The 18,106-nt window shown below is 55.4% G+C and overlaps 2 protein-coding genes across 2 annotated transcripts in view; both read right to left on the bottom strand.

The window, feature by feature from the left end:
- Positions 1–41: 41 nt before the first annotated feature.
- On the bottom strand, positions 42–3,966 carry LOC104042190 (mucin-5AC-like). Its single transcript, XM_009501597.2, has 5 exons — positions 3,775–3,966; positions 2,690–2,864; positions 2,261–2,511; positions 639–822; positions 42–241 (listed from the first exon to the last, which is right to left on the bottom strand). The coding sequence occupies exons 1-5, from the start codon at positions 3,964–3,966 to the stop codon at positions 42–44; spliced, it is 1,002 nt and encodes a 333-aa protein (XP_009499892.2).
- Positions 3,967–4,157: 191 nt separating this feature from the next.
- LOC104040818 (mucin-5AC) overlaps positions 4,158–18,106 on the bottom strand; it is a 48,632-nt gene continuing 34,683 nt past the window's right edge. Inside the window, exons 31-35 of the mRNA XM_064453260.1 lie at positions 11,554–18,057; positions 10,453–11,484; positions 8,266–10,383; positions 7,168–8,196; positions 4,158–7,098 (exon numbers count right to left, since the gene is read on the bottom strand). Coding sequence (XP_064309330.1) covers positions 4,158–7,098; positions 7,168–8,196; positions 8,266–10,383; positions 10,453–11,484; positions 11,554–18,057 — 13,624 coding nt within the window. The remainder of the gene's footprint in view (positions 7,099–7,167; positions 8,197–8,265; positions 10,384–10,452; positions 11,485–11,553; positions 18,058–18,106) is intronic.

The raw sequence follows: 18,106 nt of genomic DNA, 5'->3' as shown, positions 1-18,106 counted from the left end.
GACAGTTTTTTCTAGAGAGAGTGAATTCATTAATTTTTTTCTTACTTGCTCCAGATTAGGTTGCAGAGAGGTGTTTCACATGGAGGCTTTGGTGGAGGTGTGGTTATATGTGATGGAGGCGGTACTCCATGGCATGACTTGTTGTTAGCAACGATCCAGTGATGAGCCATTTGGGGACAGGAAGAAATGATCTTACCACTTGGTAAGCGGCATTCATCTAATTTATCATTTGTACATGTTCCTGGAAGAAACAAGCTATGTAAATCTCATAAGCCATATCAAGGATGCAAAATACATTATGGTGCTGATATCATGTTTAGAAGTGATGTGCTCATGAAGTGTATAAGGTGCTTTGCTTCATAGGGAGGGCTTTCTTTACAGTTATATGAACTTTAATTTAGGTTAGGGAAAACCAAATAAACCTAAAACCCCAACCCAAATAATAATAAAAAAACAAACCAGGTTGCTGAAACACTGAGCTTTTGATCCTACAGAACTTGAAGAGCAGAAGTGTTTTCATTTCCATTTTACTGCTGTTAAAAATTTCTGACAATCATAAGACCATAGCCAGAGTGGGTGAGAATAATCATGCTAGGGTGGGAAAAGAGTCCCACCTCCAATTAGTGTATCTGTCTTACCACACTGTCCTTCGGTGTTGTTTCCAAATTTGCTGTATGGGAGTTTCACGGAGAAAATCAGCCCACTAAAGGTGATGGTTGCACCAATCTCTGGTATATCAACAATCATATTGATGCCAAGTGTGGAGAAAGAAATACCATCTTTTTTGAAGCCTGGTTTGACAATCACTTCGTTGAAGTACATCTGAATGCAGGGTTAAAAATCCACAATTTCAAAATAAGCACTGCTTCTGCCTAATTGTTTTAAATAATGTATTTTCTAATCTTCATAATCATGTATAATGCCATATTGTTTTGCATCTCATCCGATGCCCATTGCCATTGCAACAACAGCATATATATGCATTAATATGTTAGCTTGTATTGCTGGAGTGCTACAGTGTGATAATAATCTAAGTGGCCTTCATGTACTGAGTTTGTGCAGATTGTGTGCTAATGCACAGCATTCTAAATCCAAGTATTTTCTTTGTATCCCTCATCATTTCCTTTGTTGTAAACATTTTTCATATGAAAATGAGTGGTAGTTTTCTTTAACTATAGAAATATTCCTGTCATTATTATGTAATAATTTTGCTGCAGAATCACACTGTCCCTATACTACACGTTGCTTGGCATTGGAAGAGTTGTCTGGATTCAAAATCACGTCAAATGTCCCTGGTGCCAGTTTTATGCAGTAATAATATTTATTAATTAATCTAAGCTGTTCCATTTGCAGATTGTATCTTATAAGAACTAATGAAAGTAGACATATTTGCATAATAACTTTTTGTCAGCAATTATTCTGTAACTTTCTTCTTATTGAATTGGGATAAAGTAAGAGTTAAAACTGTCAGTTACTGTTTTCTTTCACAGGGAATCACTGGACTAATTACTTCACCGTGTCTTTCTAACTGTAGGTAAGGAGAAATTGGCATGGCTTTGTAGGGGGAGAGTGCATATTGAGACAAACTTTTCTCCCACCTCTTCATGTTCTCTAGCCAACTAATAAATTCCCCAGTTTAACAGTAGGACTGACTTTTTGTTTTCACTGGCTTGCCAGCACTATTTTAGGATCATGAAGGTGAAATGACACCCCCAGTCACCCTTGTTCTTTATCTATACCTCTCTCCCCAGTAGGGAATTGGAGGGGGAATCATGTCCTGGCTGTTTGGTGCCTGAAGTTCCCTATGAAGAGGAAGCAATCCCTAGTCATCCAGCTGATAAGGGATACACACCCATCTTCACCATGAGAGAAGAATCATGCTTGTGATTTGCATTCACGTTTCTTCATAACGTTTGTTTACATAATTGAATAGCACAATGCACTAGTTTTCATGAAACATGAATCAAGCACCAGTATAAGCATTCTTTCTTTCTTCTCTATCAGTTTGCCTGTTTCTTAGTGTTATTTATATACACACATACCTGCACATAATATATTCATATCTGCATACTGCTAAGCTGTTTCTGACATTTTGTTCTTAGAAACTTTTGTAATTTTTATTTTTCTAATGATATCCTCTGCCCTCATCACCTCTGTGAAAAGATATACTAACAGACTGTATTTCAACAAGAATCAGTAAGGCCTACAAACCTTATTTCTTTTTTGCAAAAATAGATAAATAAAAAAATGTGTATTTTACCACGTTGGTCATCACACCATTCCTGAGTTCACGAGTCAGCAGCACTTTTGCAGATTTGTAGTAAATAATAATGGATTTAGGGCAGGAAAGTCCATCTTCCGCATTGCAGTAGTAATTGTCAATATAAACACGGAAGTTGTCATACTTAGGTACAATCTGTTTCACCAGGACGTAAGTGCAGTTTTGAAGGAAAGTGTAGTAGATTCCATCAAAAGTAATATAATGAGGATCACCCCATCCACTGCACACACCTGGTAGAGAGAATATGTTTAGAAGACTAACATGAAAATTAATGTAGAAAGAATTTAGAAACTGAAGTGAACTTGCTACAGTTTATAGAGAAGTCCTAAGAAAACAAAATGCCTATATACTCTGTTCAAAGTTTTGCTTTCCTCAAAAAAGGTTATTCCTTAATCTACTGGTGCTTACATTGACACTCATAGCGGTAACAGCAGCCGTTTTCATCAGGTACCAGTACTGCCGGATATTTGTTCGCACACGTAATTTCCTTTAGAGGTGGGCAGTGTGTTCGAATTAGTTCTACCTTGTTGTCTCCCTTACAGATGAGTTCTGTACAGTTGGATAATTTGTATCTTTGTCCAGGCTGCAAAATGAACAAAAATTGCTGTCACAGGAGTTTGACAGATGATGAACAGATATGAACTTTACTCATATATTTAGTTTAACAGCATACTGTTTCCAGTAATGGTGGTGTTGGAAAGGAAATTAATATGTGTTACTTCTCTTCAGTTTGTGGTACTAATGATTTCTAATGTTGGCTAGAGGTATTCATAATTCTGACAATGATACGGAGGATCAGAAACTGTTTGGGTGTCCAAATCTGTAGCAAAGACTACAAGTGAAAACTTCACTGATAGTACAAGGTTGTCAATATTCTACTTAATTAAATTTTTTTGTACGCTAAAAAGGAGGGGAGAACCTTAATTCCAGCTATTTCTTCTGCACGAGGAGCTCTTCTGAGGTTTGGGGGGGATAGGTCTTGGTTTAAGGGAACTGATGTCCTTTATACTAGCTATGTATGCTGTACTTCACTATCAGCACAGCCCATCTCTACTAAAAAAAAAAAAAAGAAGAAAAGCCCCACAATAACAGACTGTGCACAGAAGTACAGGTAAGAGGGCATGAGAACAAAAACAGATACAATTTCCCACAGTACCTTAAATTTTTCTATTTAGTGAAGAAACAATATACACAAGAAAACTTCCTCTGTTATTGCAGTAAGAAGGTTTGTTATTTATGCAATGAAGTGCATCTGAAAATATTTTACTAGAACTAGAGTAATTAGAAAATATTATTGGAGCATGCTTTCTCACTATGAAAAAAAAGTATAAAGAAGGCACATACAAATTTATGCCATGTATATTGCCCATCACTAGCAAAATTACCCCAGATATCTGCGCAGATAAGGTTTAGACTGCAAAGAGTTCTCTTCTGTTATCAACCTAACATTGATATTATTTCAAAAAACATGACATAATGCACCAACAACATACCTGTAGGGGAGGGTAAGAAGGAGAAACACAGCCAGTACGTGAAGTGGAAGAGGGAGGAACTGATGTCGTTACAGTAGACCATTCAAAGGAAGTAGTGGTTAGAGGAGTAGTAACATTACAATACATAGCATGTCGTTCAATTGTACATCTTGGACCACAGAAGGCATATAAACGACATCCATCACTATCCATTCTCTGGTAAATCAGATCACCTAAAAAACAAACAAACAAAAAAAAAACCAAAAAAACAAGGTGAAAAAAAAAATGGGGGTAAAAAATATCGAAGTAAAACTATACTATAAATCAAAATGAAAATTAAATATTTTGAAAAATAAACACTAAGCAGTAAAGATGAGACATATATAAAGATAAAAGAAAATGAACTAACCAGGTGAAAAAATTTCATCCTGAATTTTACAGAAACATGGCGAAACAATGGTAGAAGAAGTGTTAGTGCAGCATGGTACAGATGTAGTAGTAACAGTGGTAACGCTAGTAGTGCTGGGCAAGGTAGTTTGGCAATTAGAGTTAGGACTACAGGTTGGGGAGGTCACGCTGGTGGAGGACGGGGTAGGTGTCGTCGTGGGGCTGGTGGTGCTGGTGTAGGTTTGCGATGTGGTTTCTGAGGAGGTGGGCAGGGTGGTGGGGGAGTAGGACGTGGAGGTGGAGGTCGTGACTGTGGTGGAGGTTGGGGCGGTGCTGGTTGGTCTGGTGGTGGTGGTGGTGGTGGGGCTGGTGGTGGTGGTCGGCAGGGTGGTTGGGCAAGTGTTCTGAAGTGTGCAGCAGAGGACGCGGATCTTGTAGTTGAGGCACATCTTAAATTTGCCAGTCTGGTCCTCGTTCTTGCACACCAGCCCAAAGTGGACGTCGCACTGCACGACCTGTCCGAGGTCTTGGATGGGAAGCTCGGGGTAGTCCTCCGCCCGGCACTCGATTTCCTTTGGACGTTGACAGAGTTCCTTCCCGGCGGCCCGGATGTGCTGGTAGGTTTCAAAGTCTCCCTGGCTGGGCCCCGAGGAGGGGAAGTCGACGTCGAACCATTCGCTCCAGGAGCACTCCTCGGTTTCACAGGGCGTAGTGGAGTGTGTGGTGGTGGAGGTCACGCTGGTGGAGGACGGGGTAGGTGTCGTCGTGGGGCTGGTGGTACTGGTGTAGGTTTGCGATGTGGTTTCTGAGGAGGTGGGCAGGGTGGTGGGGGAGTAGGATGTGGAGGTGGAGGTCGTGACTGTGGTGGAGGTTGGGGCGGTGCTGGTTGGTCTGGTGGTGGTGGTGGTGGTGGGGCTGGTGGTGGTGGTCGGCAGGGTGGTTGGGCAAGTGTTCTGAAGTGTGCAGCAGAGGACGCGGATCTTGTAGTTGAGGCACATCTTAAATTTGCCAGTCTGGTCCTCGTTCTTGCACACCAGCCCAAAGTGGACGTCGCACTGCACGACCTGTCCGAGGTCTTGGATGGGAAGCTCGGGGTAGTCCTCCGCCCGGCACTCGATTTCCTTTGGACGTTGACAGAGTTCCTTCCCGGCGGCCCGGATGTGCTGGTAGGTTTCAAAGTCTCCCTGGCTGGGCCCTGAGGAGGGGAAGTCGACGTCGAACCATTCGCTCCAGGAGCACTCCTCGGTTTCACAGGGCGTAGTGGAGTGTGTGGTGGTGGAGGTCACGCTGGTGGAGGACGGGGTAGGTGTCGTCGTGGGGCTGGTGGTGCTGGTGTAGGTTTGCGATGTGGTTTCTGAGGAGGTGGGCAGGGTGGTGGGGGAGTAGGACGTGGAGGTGGAGGTCGTGACTGTGGTGGAGGTTGGGGCGGTGCTGGTTGGTCTGGTGGTGGTGGTGGTGGTGGGGCTGGTGGTGGTCGGCAGGGTGGTTGGGCAAGTGTTCTGAAGTGTGCAGCAGAGGACGCGGATCTTGTAGTTGAGGCACATCTTAAATTTGCCAGTCTGGTCCTCGTTCTTGCACACCAGCCCAAAGTGGACGTCGCACTGCACGACCTGTCCGAGGTCTTGGATGGGAAGCTCGGGGTAGTCCTCCGCCCGGCACTCGATTTCCTTTGGACGTTGACAGAGTTCCTTCCCGGCGGCCCGGATGTGCTGGTAGGTTTCAAAGTCTCCCTGGCTGGGCCCCGAGGAGGGGAAGTCGACGTCGAACCATTCGCTCCAGGAGCACTCCTCGGTTTCACAGGGCGTAGTGGAGTGTGTGGTGGTGGAGGTCACGCTGGTGGAGGACGGGGTAGGTGTCGTCGTGGGGCTGGTGGTGCTGGTGTAGGTTTGCGATGTGGTTTCTGAGGAGGTGGGCAGGGTGGTGGGGGAGTAGGACGTGGAGGTGGCGGTCGTGACTGTGGTGGAGGTTGGGGCGGTGCTGGTTGGTCTGGTGGTGGTGGTGGTGGTGGTGGTGGGGCTGGTGGTGGTCGGCAGGGTGGTTGGGCAAGTGTTCTGAAGTGTGCAGCAGAGGACGCGGATCTTGTAGTTGAGGCACATCTTAAATTTGCCAGTCTGGTCCTCGTTCTTGCACACCAGCCCAAAGTGGACGTCGCACTGCACGACCTGTCCGAGGTCTTGGATGGGAAGCTCGGGGTAGTCCTCCGCCCGGCACTCGATTTCCTTTGGACGTTGACAGAGTTCCTTCCCGGCGGCCCGGATGTGCTGGTAGGTTTCAAAGTCTCCCTGGCTGGGCCCCGAGGAGGGGAAGTCGACGTCGAACCATTCGCTCCAGGAGCACTCCTCGGTTTCACAGGGCGTAGTGGAGTGTGTGGTGGTGGAGGTCACGCTGGTGGAGGACGGGGTAGGTGTCGTCGTGGGGCTGGTGGTGCTGGTGTAGGTTTGCGATGTGGTTTCTGAGGAGGTGGGCAGGGTGGTGGGGGAGTAGGACGTGGAGGTGGAGGTCGTGACTGTGGTGGATGTTGGGGCGGTGCTGGTTGGTCTGGTGGTGGTGGTGGGGCTGGTGGTGGTCGGCAGGGTGGTTGGGCAAGTGTTCTGAAGTGTGCAGCAGAGGACGCGGATCTTGTAGTTGAGGCACATCTTAAATTTGCCAGTCTGGTCCTCGTTCTTGCACACCAGCCCAAAGTGGACGTCGCACTGCACGACCTGTCCGAGGTCTTGGATGGGAAGCTCGGGGTAGTCCTCCGCCCGGCACTCGATTTCCTTTGGACGTTGACAGAGTTCCTTCCCGGCGGCCCGGATGTGCTGGTAGGTTTCAAAGTCTCCCTGGCTGGGCCCCGAGGAGGGGAAGTCGACGTCGAACCATTCGCTCCAGGAGCACTCCTCGGTTTCACAGGGCGTAGTGGAGTGTGTGGTGGTGGAGGTCACGCTGGTGGAGGACGGGGTAGGTGTCGTCGTGGGGCTGGTGGTGCTGGTGTAGGTTTGCGATGTGGTTTCTGAGGAGGTGGGCAGGGTGGTGGGGGAGTAGGACGTGGAGGTGGAGGTCGTGACTGTGGTGGAGGTTGGGGCGGTGCTGGTTGGTCTGGTGGTGGTGGTGGTGGTGGGGCTGGTGGTGGTCGGCAGGGTGGTTGGGCAAGTGTTCTGAAGTGTGCAGCAGAGGACGCGGATCTTGTAGTTGAGGCACATCTTAAATTTGCCAGTCTGGTCCTCGTTCTTGCACACCAGCCCAAAGTGGACGTCGCACTGCACGACCTGTCCGAGGTCTTGGATGGGAAGCTCGGGGTAGTCCTCCGCCCGGCACTCGATTTCCTTTGGACGTTGACAGAGTTCCTTCCCGGCGGCCCGGATGTGCTGGTAGGTTTCAAAGTCTCCCTGGCTGGGCCCCGAGGAGGGGAAGTCGACGTCGAACCATTCGCTCCAGGAGCACTCCTCGGTTTCACAGGGCGTAGTGGAGTGTGTGGTGGTGGAGGTCACGCTGGTGGAGGACGGGGTAGGTGTCGTCGTGGGGCTGGTGGTGCTGGTGTAGGTTTGCGATGTGGTTTCTGAGGAGGTGGGCAGGGTGGTGGGGGAGTAGGACGTGGAGGTGGAGGTCGTGACTGTGGTGGATGTTGGGGCGGTGCTGGTTGGTCTGGTGGTGGTGGTGGTGGTGGTGGTGGGGCTGGTGGTGGTCGGCAGGGTGGTTGGGCAAGTGTTCTGAAGTGTGCAGCAGAGGACGCGGATCTTGTAGTTGAGGCACATCTTAAATTTGCCAGTCTGGTCCTCGTTCTTGCACACCAGCCCAAAGTGGACGTCGCACTGCACGACCTGTCCGAGGTCTTGGATGGGAAGCTCGGGGTAGTCCTCCGCCCGGCACTCGATTTCCTTTGGACGTTGACAGAGTTCCTTCCCGGCGGCCCGGATGTGCTGGTAGGTTTCAAAGTCTCCCTGGCTGGGCCCCGAGGAGGGGAAGTCGACGTCGAACCATTCGCTCCAGGAGCACTCCTCGGTTTCACAGGGCGTAGTGGAGTGTGTGGTGGTGGAGGTCACGCTGGTGGAGGACGGGGTAGGTGTCGTCGTGGGGCTGGTGGTGCTGGTGTAGGTTTGCGATGTGGTTTCTGAGGAGGTGGGCAGGGTGGTGGGGGAGTAGGACGTGGAGGTGGAGGTCGTGACTGTGGTGGAGGTTGGGGCGGTGCTGGTTGGTCTGGTGGTGGTGGTGGGGCTGGTGGTGGTCGGCAGGGTGGTTGGGCAAGTGTTCTGAAGTGTGCAGCAGAGGACGCGGATCTTGTAGTTGAGGCACATCTTAAATTTGCCAGTCTGGTCCTCGTTCTTGCACACCAGCCCAAAGTGGACGTCGCACTGCACGACCTGTCCGAGGTCTTGGATGGGAAGCTCGGGGTAGTCCTCCGCCCGGCACTCGATTTCCTTTGGACGTTGACAGAGTTCCTTCCCGGCGGCCCGGATGTGCTGGTAGGTTTCAAAGTCTCCCTGGCTGGGCCCCGAGGAGGGGAAGTCGACGTTGAACCATTCGCTCCAGGAGCACTCCTCGGTTTCACAGGGCGTAGTGGAGTGTGTGGTGGTGGAGGTCACGCTGGTGGAGGACGGGGTAGGTGTCGTCGTGGGGCTGGTGGTGCTGGTGTAGGTTTGCGATGTGGTTTCTGAGGAGGTGGGCAGGGTGGTGGGGGAGTAGGACGTGGAGGTGGAGGTCGTGACTGTGGTGGAGGTTGGGGCGGTGCTGGTTGGTCTGGTGGTGGTGGTGGTGGTGGGGCTGGTGGTGGTCGGCAGGGTGGTTGGGCAAGTGTTCTGAAGTGTGCAGCAGAGGACGCGGATCTTGTAGTTGAGGCACATCTTAAATTTGCCAGTCTGGTCCTCGTTCTTGCACACCAGCCCAAAGTGGACGTCGCACTGCACGACCTGTCCGAGGTCTTGGATGGGAAGCTCGGGGTAGTCCTCCGCCCGGCACTCGATTTCCTTTGGACGTTGACAGAGTTCCTTCCCGGCGGCCCGGATGTGCTGGTAGGTTTCAAAGTCTCCCTGGCTGGGCCCCGAGGAGGGGAAGTCGACGTCGAACCATTCGCTCCAGGAGCACTCCTCGGTTTCACAGGGCGTAGTGGAGTGTGTGGTGGTGGAGGTCACGCTGGTGGAGGACGGGGTAGGTGTCGTCGTGGGGCTGGTGGTGCTGGTGTAGGTTTGCGATGTGGTTTCTGAGGAGGTGGGCAGGGTGGTGGGGGAGTAGGACGTGGAGGTGGAGGTCGTGACTGTGGTGGAGGTTGGGGCGGTGCTGGTTGGTCTGGTGGTGGTGGTGGTGGTGGTGGGGCTGGTGGTGGTGGTCGGCAGGGTGGTGGGGCAAGTGTTCTGAAGTGTGCAGCAGAGGACGCGGATCTTGTAGTTGAGGCACATCTTAAATTTGCCAGTCTGGTCCTCGTTCTTGCACACCAGCCCAAAGTGGACGTCGCACTGCACGACCTGTCCGAGGTCTTGGATGGGAAGCTCGGGGTAGTCCTCCGCCCGGCACTCAATTTCCTTTGGACGTTGACAGAGTTCCTTCCCGGCGGCCCGGATGTGCTGGTAGGTTTCAAAGTCTCCCTGGCTGGGCCCCGAGGAGGGGAAGTCGACGTCGAACCATTCGCTCCAGGAGCACTCCTCGGTTTCACAGGGCGTAGTGGAGTGTGTGGTGGTGGAGGTCACGCTGGTGGAGGACAGGGTAGGTGTCGTCGTGGGGCTGGTGGTGCTGGTGTAGGTTTGCGATGTGGTTTCTGAGGAGGTGGGCAGGGTGGTGGGGGAGTAGGACGTGGAGGTGGAGGTCGTGACTGTGGTGGAGGTTGGGGCGGTGCTGGTTGGTCTGGTGGTGGTGGTGGTGGTGGGGCTGGTGGTGGTGGTCGGCAGGGTGGTTGGGCAAGTGTTCTGAAGTGTGCAGCAGAGGACGCGGATCTTGTAGTTGAGGCACATCTTAAATTTGCCAGTCTGGTCCTCGTTCTTGCACACCAGCCCAAAGTGGACGTCGCACTGCACGACCTGTCCGAGGTCTTGGATGGGAAGCTCGGGGTAGTCCTCCGCCCGGCACTCGATTTCCTTTGGACGTTGACAGAGTTCCTTCCCGGCGGCCCGGATGTGCTGGTAGGTTTCAAAGTCTCCCTGGCTGGGCCCCGAGGAGGGGAAGTCGACGTCGAACCATTCGCTCCAGGAGCACTCCTCGGTTTCACAGGGCGTAGTGGAGTGTGTGGTGGTGGAGGTCACGCTGGTGGAGGACGGGGTAGGTGTCGTCGTGGGGCTGGTGGTGCTGGTGTAGGTTTGCGATGTGGTTTCTGAGGAGGTGGGCAGGGTGGTGGGGGAGTAGGACGTGGAGGTGGAGGTCGTGACTGTGGTGGAGGTTGGGGCGGTGCTGGTTGGTCTGGTGGTGGTGGTGGTGGTGGTGGGGCTGGTGGTGGTGGTCGGCAGGGTGGTGGGGCAAGTGTTCTGAAGTGTGCAGCAGAGGACGCGGATCTTGTAGTTGAGGCACATCTTAAATTTGCCAGTCTGGTCCTCGTTCTTGCACACCAGCCCAAAGTGGACGTCGCACTGCACGACCTGTCCGAGGTCTTGGATGGGAAGCTCGGGGTAGTCCTCCGCCCGGCACTCAATTTCCTTTGGACGTTGACAGAGTTCCTTCCCGGCGGCCCGGATGTGCTGGTAGGTTTCAAAGTCTCCCTGGCTGGGCCCCGAGGAGGGGAAGTCGACGTCGAACCATTCGCTCCAGGAGCACTCCTCGGTTTCACAGGGCGTAGTGGAGTGTGTGGTGGTGGAGGTCACGCTGGTGGAGGACAGGGTAGGTGTCGTCGTGGGGCTGGTGGTGCTGGTGTAGGTTTGCGATGTGGTTTCTGAGGAGGTGGGCAGGGTGGTGGGGGAGTAGGACGTGGAGGTGGAGGTCGTGACTGTGGTGGAGGTTGGGGCGGTGCTGGTTGGTCTGGTGGTGGTGGTGGTGGTGGGGCTGGTGGTGGTGGTCGGCAGGGTGGTTGGGCAAGTGTTCTGAAGTGTGCAGCAGAGGACGCGGATCTTGTAGTTGAGGCACATCTTAAATTTGCCAGTCTGGTCCTCGTTCTTGCACACCAGCCCAAAGTGGACGTCGCACTGCACGACCTGTCCGAGGTCTTGGATGGGAAGCTCGGGGTAGTCCTCCGCCCGGCACTCGATTTCCTTTGGACGTTGACAGAGTTCCTTCCCGGCGGCCCGGATGTGCTGGTAGGTTTCAAAGTCTCCCTGGCTGGGCCCCGAGGAGGGGAAGTCGACGTCGAACCATTCGCTCCAGGAGCACTCCTCGGTTTCACAGGGCGTAGTGGAGTGTGTGGTGGTGGAGGTCACGCTGGTGGAGGACGGGGTAGGTGTCGTCGTGGGGCTGGTGGTGCTGGTGTAGGTTTGCGATGTGGTTTCTGAGGAGGTGGGCAGGGTGGTGGGGGAGTAGGACGTGGAGGTGGAGGTCGTGACTGTGGTGGAGGTTGGGGCGGTGCTGGTTGGTCTGGTGGTGGTGGTGGTGGGGCTGGTGGTGGTGGTCGGCAGGGTGGTTGGGCAAGTGTTCTGAAGTGTGCAGCAGAGGACGCGGATCTTGTAGTTGAGGCACATCTTAAATTTGCCAGTCTGGTCCTCGTTCTTGCACACCAGCCCAAAGTGGACGTCGCACTGCACGACCTGTCCGAGGTCTTGGATGGGAAGCTCGGGGTAGTCCTCCGCCCGGCACTCGATTTCCTTTGGACGTTGACAGAGTTCCTTCCCGGCGGCCCGGATGTGCTGGTAGGTTTCAAAGTCTCCCTGGCTGGGCCCCGAGGAGGGGAAGTCGACGTCGAACCATTCGCTCCAGGAGCACTCCTCGGTTTCACAGGGCGTAGTGGAGTGTGTGGTGGTGGAGGTCACGCTGGTGGAGGACGGGGTAGGTGTCGTCGTGGGGCTGGTGGTGCTGGTGTAGGTTTGCGATGTGGTTTCTGAGGAGGTGGGCAGGGTGGTGGGGGAGTAGGACGTGGAGGTGGAGGTCGTGACTGTGGTGGAGGTTGGGGCGGTGCTGGTTGGTCTGGTGGTGGTGGTGGTGGTGGGGCTGGTGGTGGTCGGCAGGGTGGTTGGGCAAGTGTTCTGAAGTGTGCAGCAGAGGACGCGGATCTTGTAGTTGAGGCACATCTTAAATTTGCCAGTCTGGTCCTCGTTCTTGCACACCAGCCCAAAGTGGACGTCGCACTGCACGACCTGTCCGAGGTCTTGGATGGGAAGCTCGGGGTAGTCCTCCGCCCGGCACTCGATTTCCTTTGGACGTTGACAGAGTTCCTTCCCGGCGGCCCGGATGTGCTGGTAGGTTTCAAAGTCTCCCTGGCTGGGCCCCGAGGAGGGGAAGTCGACGTCGAACCATTCGCTCCAGGAGCACTCCTCGGTTTCACAGGGCGTAGTGGAGTGTGTGGTGGTGGAGGTCACGCTGGTGGAGGACGGGGTAGGTGTCGTCGTGGGGCTGGTGGTGCTGGTGTAGGTTTGCGATGTGGTTTCTGAGGAGGTGGGCAGGGTGGTGGGGGAGTAGGACGTGGAGGTGGCGGTCGTGACTGTGGTGGAGGTTGGGGCGGTGCTGGTTGGTCTGGTGGTGGTGGTGGTGGTGGTGGTGGGGCTGGTGGTGGTCGGCAGGGTGGTTGGGCAAGTGTTCTGAAGTGTGCAGCAGAGGACGCGGATCTTGTAGTTGAGGCACATCTTAAATTTGCCAGTCTGGTCCTCGTTCTTGCACACCAGCCCAAAGTGGACGTCGCACTGCACGACCTGTCCGAGGTCTTGGATGGGAAGCTCGGGGTAGTCCTCCGCCCGGCACTCGATTTCCTTTGGACGTTGACAGAGTTCCTTCCCGGCGGCCCGGATGTGCTGGTAGGTTTCAAAGTCTCCCTGGCTGGGCCCCGAGGAGGGGAAGTCGACGTCGAACCATTCGCTCCAGGAGCACTCCTCGGTTTCACAGGGCGTAGTGGAGTGTGTGGTGGTGGAGGTCACGCTGGTGGAGGACGGGGTAGGTGTCGTCGTGGGGCTGGTGGTGCTGGTGTAGGTTTGCGATGTGGTTTCTGAGGAGGTGGGCAGGGTGGTGGGGGAGTAGGACGTGGAGGTGGAGGTCGTGACTGTGGTGGAGGTTGGGGCGGTGCTGGTTGGTCTGGTGGTGGTGGTGGTGGTGGTGGGGCTGGTGGTGGTGGTCGGCAGGGTGGTTGGGCAAGTGTTCTGAAGTGTGCAGCAGAGGACGCGGATCTTGTAGTTGAGGCACATCTTAAATTTGCCAGTCTGGTCCTCGTTCTTGCACACCAGCCCAAAGTGGACGTCGCACTGCACGACCTGTCCGAGGTCTTGGATGGGAAGCTCGGGGTAGTCCTCCGCCCGGCACTCGATTTCCTTTGGACGTTGACAGAGTTCCTTCCCGGCGGCCCGGATGTGCTGGTAGGTTTCAAAGTCTCCCTGGCTGGGCCCCGAGGAGGGGAAGTCGACGTCGAACCATTCGCTCCAGGAGCACTCCTCGGTTTCACAGGGCGTAGTGGAGTGTGTGGTGGTGGAGGTCACGCTGGTGGAGGACGGGGTAGGTGTCGTCGTGGGGCTGGTGGTGCTGGTGTAGGTTTGCGATGTGGTTTCTGAGGAGGTGGGCAGGGTGGTGGGGGAGTAGGACGTGGAGGTGGAGGTCGTGACTGTGGTGGAGGTTGGGGTGGTGCTGGTTGGTCTGGTGGTGGTGGTGGTGGTGGTGGGGCTGGTGGTGGTGGTCGGCAGGGTGGTTGGGCAAGTGTTCTGAAGTGTGCAGCAGAGGACGCGGATCTTGTAGTTGAGGCACATCTTAAATTTGCCAGTCTGGTCCTCGTTCTTGCACACCAGCCCAAAGTGGACGTCGCACTGCACGACCTGTCCGAGGTCTTGGATGGGAAGCTCGGGGTAGTCCTCCGCCCGGCACTCGATTTCCTTTGGACGTTGACAGAGTTCCTTCCCGGCGGCCCGGATGTGCTGGTAGGTTTCAAAGTCTCCCTGGCTGGGCCCCGAGGAGGGGAAGTCGACGTCGAACCATTCGCTCCAGGAGCACTCCTCGGTTTCACAGGGCGTAGTGGAGTGTGTGGTGGTGGAGGTCACGCTGGTGGAGGACGGGGTAGGTGTCGTCGTGGGGCTGGTGGTGCTGGTGTAGGTTTGCGATGTGGTTTCTGAGGAGGTGGGCAGGGTGGTGGGGGAGTAGGACGTGGAGGTGGAGGTCGTGACTGTGGTGGAGGTTGGGGCGGTGCTGGTTGGTCTGGTGGTGGTGGTGGTGGTGGTGGGGCTGGTGGTGGTGGTCGGCAGGGTGGTTGGGCAAGTGTTCTGAAGTGTGCAGCAGAGGACGCGGATCTTGTAGTTGAGGCACATCTTAAATTTGCCAGTCTGGTCCTCGTTCTTGCACACCAGCCCAAAGTGGACGTCGCACTGCACGACCTGTCCGAGGTCTTGGATGGGAAGCTCGGGGTAGTCCTCCGCCCGGCACTCGATTTCCTTTGGACGTTGACAGAGTTCCTTCCCGGCGGCCCGGATGTGCTGGTAGGTTTCAAAGTCTCCCTGGCTGGGCCCCGAGGAGGGGAAGTCGACGTCGAACCATTCGCTCCAGGAGCACTCCTCGGTTTCACAGGGCGTAGTGGAGTGTGTGGTGGTGGAGGTCACGCTGGTGGAGGACGGGGTAGGTGTCGTCGTGGGGCTGGTGGTGCTGGTGTAGGTTTGCGATGTGGTTTCTGAGGAGGTGGGCAGGGTGGTGGGGGAGTAGGACGTGGAGGTGGAGGTCGTGACTGTGGTGGAGGTTGGGGTGGTGCTGGTTGGTCTGGTGGTGGTGGTGGTGGTGGTGGGGCTGGTGGTGGTGGTCGGCAGGGTGGTTGGGCAAGTGTTCTGAAGTGTGCAGCAGAGGACGCGGATCTTGTAGTTGAGGCACATCTTAAATTTGCCAGTCTGGTCCTCGTTCTTGCACACCAGCCCAAAGTGGACGTCGCACTGCACGACCTGTCCGAGGTCTTGGATGGGAAGCTCGGGGTAGTCCTCCGCCCGGCACTCGATTTCCTTTGGACGTTGACAGAGTTCCTTCCCGGCGGCCCGGATGTGCTGGTAGGTTTCAAAGTCTCCCTGGCTGGGCCCCGAGGAGGGGAAGTCGACGTCGAACCATTCGCTCCAGGAGCACTCCTCGGTTTCACAGGGCGTAGTGGAGTGTGTGGTGGTGGAGGTCACGCTGGTGGAGGACGGGGTAGGTGTCGTCGTGGGGCTGGTGGTGCTGGTGTAGGTTTGCGATGTGGTTTCTGAGGAGGTGGGCAGGGTGGTGGGGGAGTAGGACGTGGAGGTGGAGGTCGTGACTGTGGTGGAGGTTGGGGCGGTGCTGGTTGGTCTGGTGGTGGTGGTGGGGCCGGTGGTGGTCGGCAGGGTGGTTGGGCAAGTGTTCTGAAGTGTGCAGCAGAGGACGCGGATCTTGTAGTTGAGGCACATCTTAAATTTGCCAGTCTGGTCCTCGTTCTTGCACACCAGCCCAAAGTGGACGTCGCACTGCACGACCTGTCCGAGGTCTTGGATGGGAAGCTCGGGGTAGTCCTCCGCCCGGCACTCAATTTCCTTTGGACGTTGACAGAGTTCCTTCCCGGCGGCCCGGATGTGCTGGTAGGTTTCAAAGTCTCCCTGGCTGGGCCCCGAGGAGGGGAAGTCGACGTCGAACCATTCGCTCCAGGAGCACTCCTCGGTTTCACAGGGCGTAGTGGAGTGTGTGGTGGTGGAGGTCACGCTGGTGGAGGACGGGGTAGGTGTCGTCGTGGGGCTGGTGGTGCTGGTGTAGGTTTGCGATGTGGTTTCTGAGGAGGTGGGCAGGGTGGTGGGGGAGTAGGACGTGGAGGTGGCGGTCGTGACTGTGGTGGAGGTTGGGGCGGTGCTGGTTGGTCTGGTGGTGGTGGTGGTGGTGGGGCTGGTGGTGGTCGGCAGGGTGGTGGGGCAAGTGTTCTGAAGTGTGCAGCAGAGGACGCGGATCTTGTAGTTGAGGCACATCTTAAATTTGCCAGTCTGGTCCTCGTTCTTGCACACCAGCCCAAAGTGGACGTCGCACTGCACGACCTGTCCGAGGTCTTGGATGGGAAGCTCGGGGTAGTCCTCCGCCCGGCACTCGATTTCCTTTGGACGTTGACAGAGTTCCTTCCCGGCGGCCCGGATGTGCTGGTAGGTTTCAAAGTCTCCCTGGCTGGGCCCCGAGGAGGGGAAGTCGACGTCGAACCATTCGCTCCAGGAGCACTCCTCGGTTTCACAGGGCGTAGTGGAGTGTGTGGTGGTGGAGGTCACGCTGGTGGAGGACGGGGTAGGTGTCGTCGTGGGGCTGGTGGTGCTGGTGTAGGTTTGCGATGTGGTTTCTGAGGAGGTGGGCAGGGTGGTGGGGGAGTAGGACGTGGAGGTGGAGGTCGTGACTGTGGTGGATGTTGGGGCGGTGCTGGTTGGTCTGGTGGTGGTGGTGGGGCTGGTGGTGGTCGGCAGGGTGGTTGGGCAAGTGTTCTGAAGTGTGCAGCAGAGGACGCGGATCTTGTAGTTGAGGCACATCTTAAATTTGCCAGTCTGGTCCTCGTTCTTGCACACCAGCCCAAAGTGGACGTCGCACTGCACGACCTGTCCGAGGTCTTGGATGGGAAGCTCGGGGTAGTCCTCCGCCCGGCACTCGATTTCCTTTGGACGTTGACAGAGTTCCTTCCCGGCGGCCCGGATGTGCTGGTAGGTTTCAAAGTCTCCCTGGCTGGGCCCCGAGGAGGGGAAGTCGACGTCGAACCATTCGCTCCAGGAGCACTCCTCGGTTTCACAGGGCGTAGTGGAGTGTGTGGTGGTGGAGGTCACGCTGGTGGAGGACGGGGTAGGTGTCGTCGTGGGGCTGGTGGTGCTGGTGTAGGTTTGCGATGTGGTTTCTGAGGAGGTGGGCAGGGTGGTGGGGGAGTAGGACGTGGAGGTGGAGGTCGTGACTGTGGTGGAGGTTGGGGTGGTGCTGGTTGGTCTGGTGGTGGTGGTGGTGGTGGGGCTGGTGGTGGTCGGCAGGGTGGTTGGGCAAGTGTTCTGAAGTGTGCAGCAGAGGACGCGGATCTTGTAGTTGAGGCACATCTTAAATTTGCCAGTCTGGTCCTCGTTCTTGCACACCAGCCCAAAGTGGACGTCGCACTGCACGACCTGTCCGAGGTCTTGGATGGGAAGCTCGGGGTAGTCCTCCGCCCGGCACTCGATTTCCTTTGGACGTTGACAGAGTTCCTTCCCGGCGGCCCGGATGTGCTGGTAGGTTTCAAAGTCTCCCTGGCTGGGCCCCGAGGAGGGGAAGTCGACGTCGAACCATTCGCTCCAGGAGCACTCCTCGGTTTCACAGGGCGTAGTGGAGTGTGTGGTGGTGGAGGTCACGCTGGTGGAGGACGGGGTAGGTGTCGTCGTGGGGCTGGTGGTGCTGGTGTAGGTTTGCGATGTGGTTTCTGAGGAGGTGGGCAGGGTGGTGGGGGAGTAGGACGTGGAGGTGGAGGTCGTGACTGTGGTGGAGGTTGGGGCGGTGCTGGTTGGTCTGGTGGTGGTGGTGGTGGTGGGGCTGGTGGTGGTGGTCGGCAGGGTGGTTGGGCAAGTGTTCTGAAGTGTGCAGCAGAGGACGCGGATCTTGTAGTTGAGGCACATCTTAAATTTGCCAGTCTGGTCCTCGTTCTTGCACACCAGCCCAAAGTGGACGTCGCACTGCACGACCTGTCCGAGGTCTTGGATGGGAAGCTCGGGGTAGTCCTCCGCCCGGCACTCGATTTCCTTTGGACGTTGACAGAGTTCCTTCCCGGCGGCCCGGATGTGCTGGTAGGTTTCAAAGTCTCCCTGGCTGGGCCCCGAGGAGGGGAAGTCGACGTCGAACCATTCGCTCCAGGAGCACTCCTCGGTTTCACAGGGCGTAGTGGAGTGTGTGGTGGTGGAGGTCACGCTGGTGGAGGACGGGGTAGGTGTCGTCGTGGGGCTGGTGGTGCTGGTGTAGGTTTGCGATGTGGTTTCTGAGGAGGTGGGCA

The sequence above is a fragment of the Phalacrocorax carbo genome, chromosome 5, assembly GCF_963921805.1.
Source record: "Phalacrocorax carbo chromosome 5, bPhaCar2.1, whole genome shotgun sequence".
NCBI classification, from domain to species: Eukaryota; Metazoa; Chordata; class Aves; order Suliformes; family Phalacrocoracidae; genus Phalacrocorax; species Phalacrocorax carbo.
Note: the sequence above shows the minus strand (reverse complement) of the source record. Positions and strands in the feature narration are given on the sequence as shown.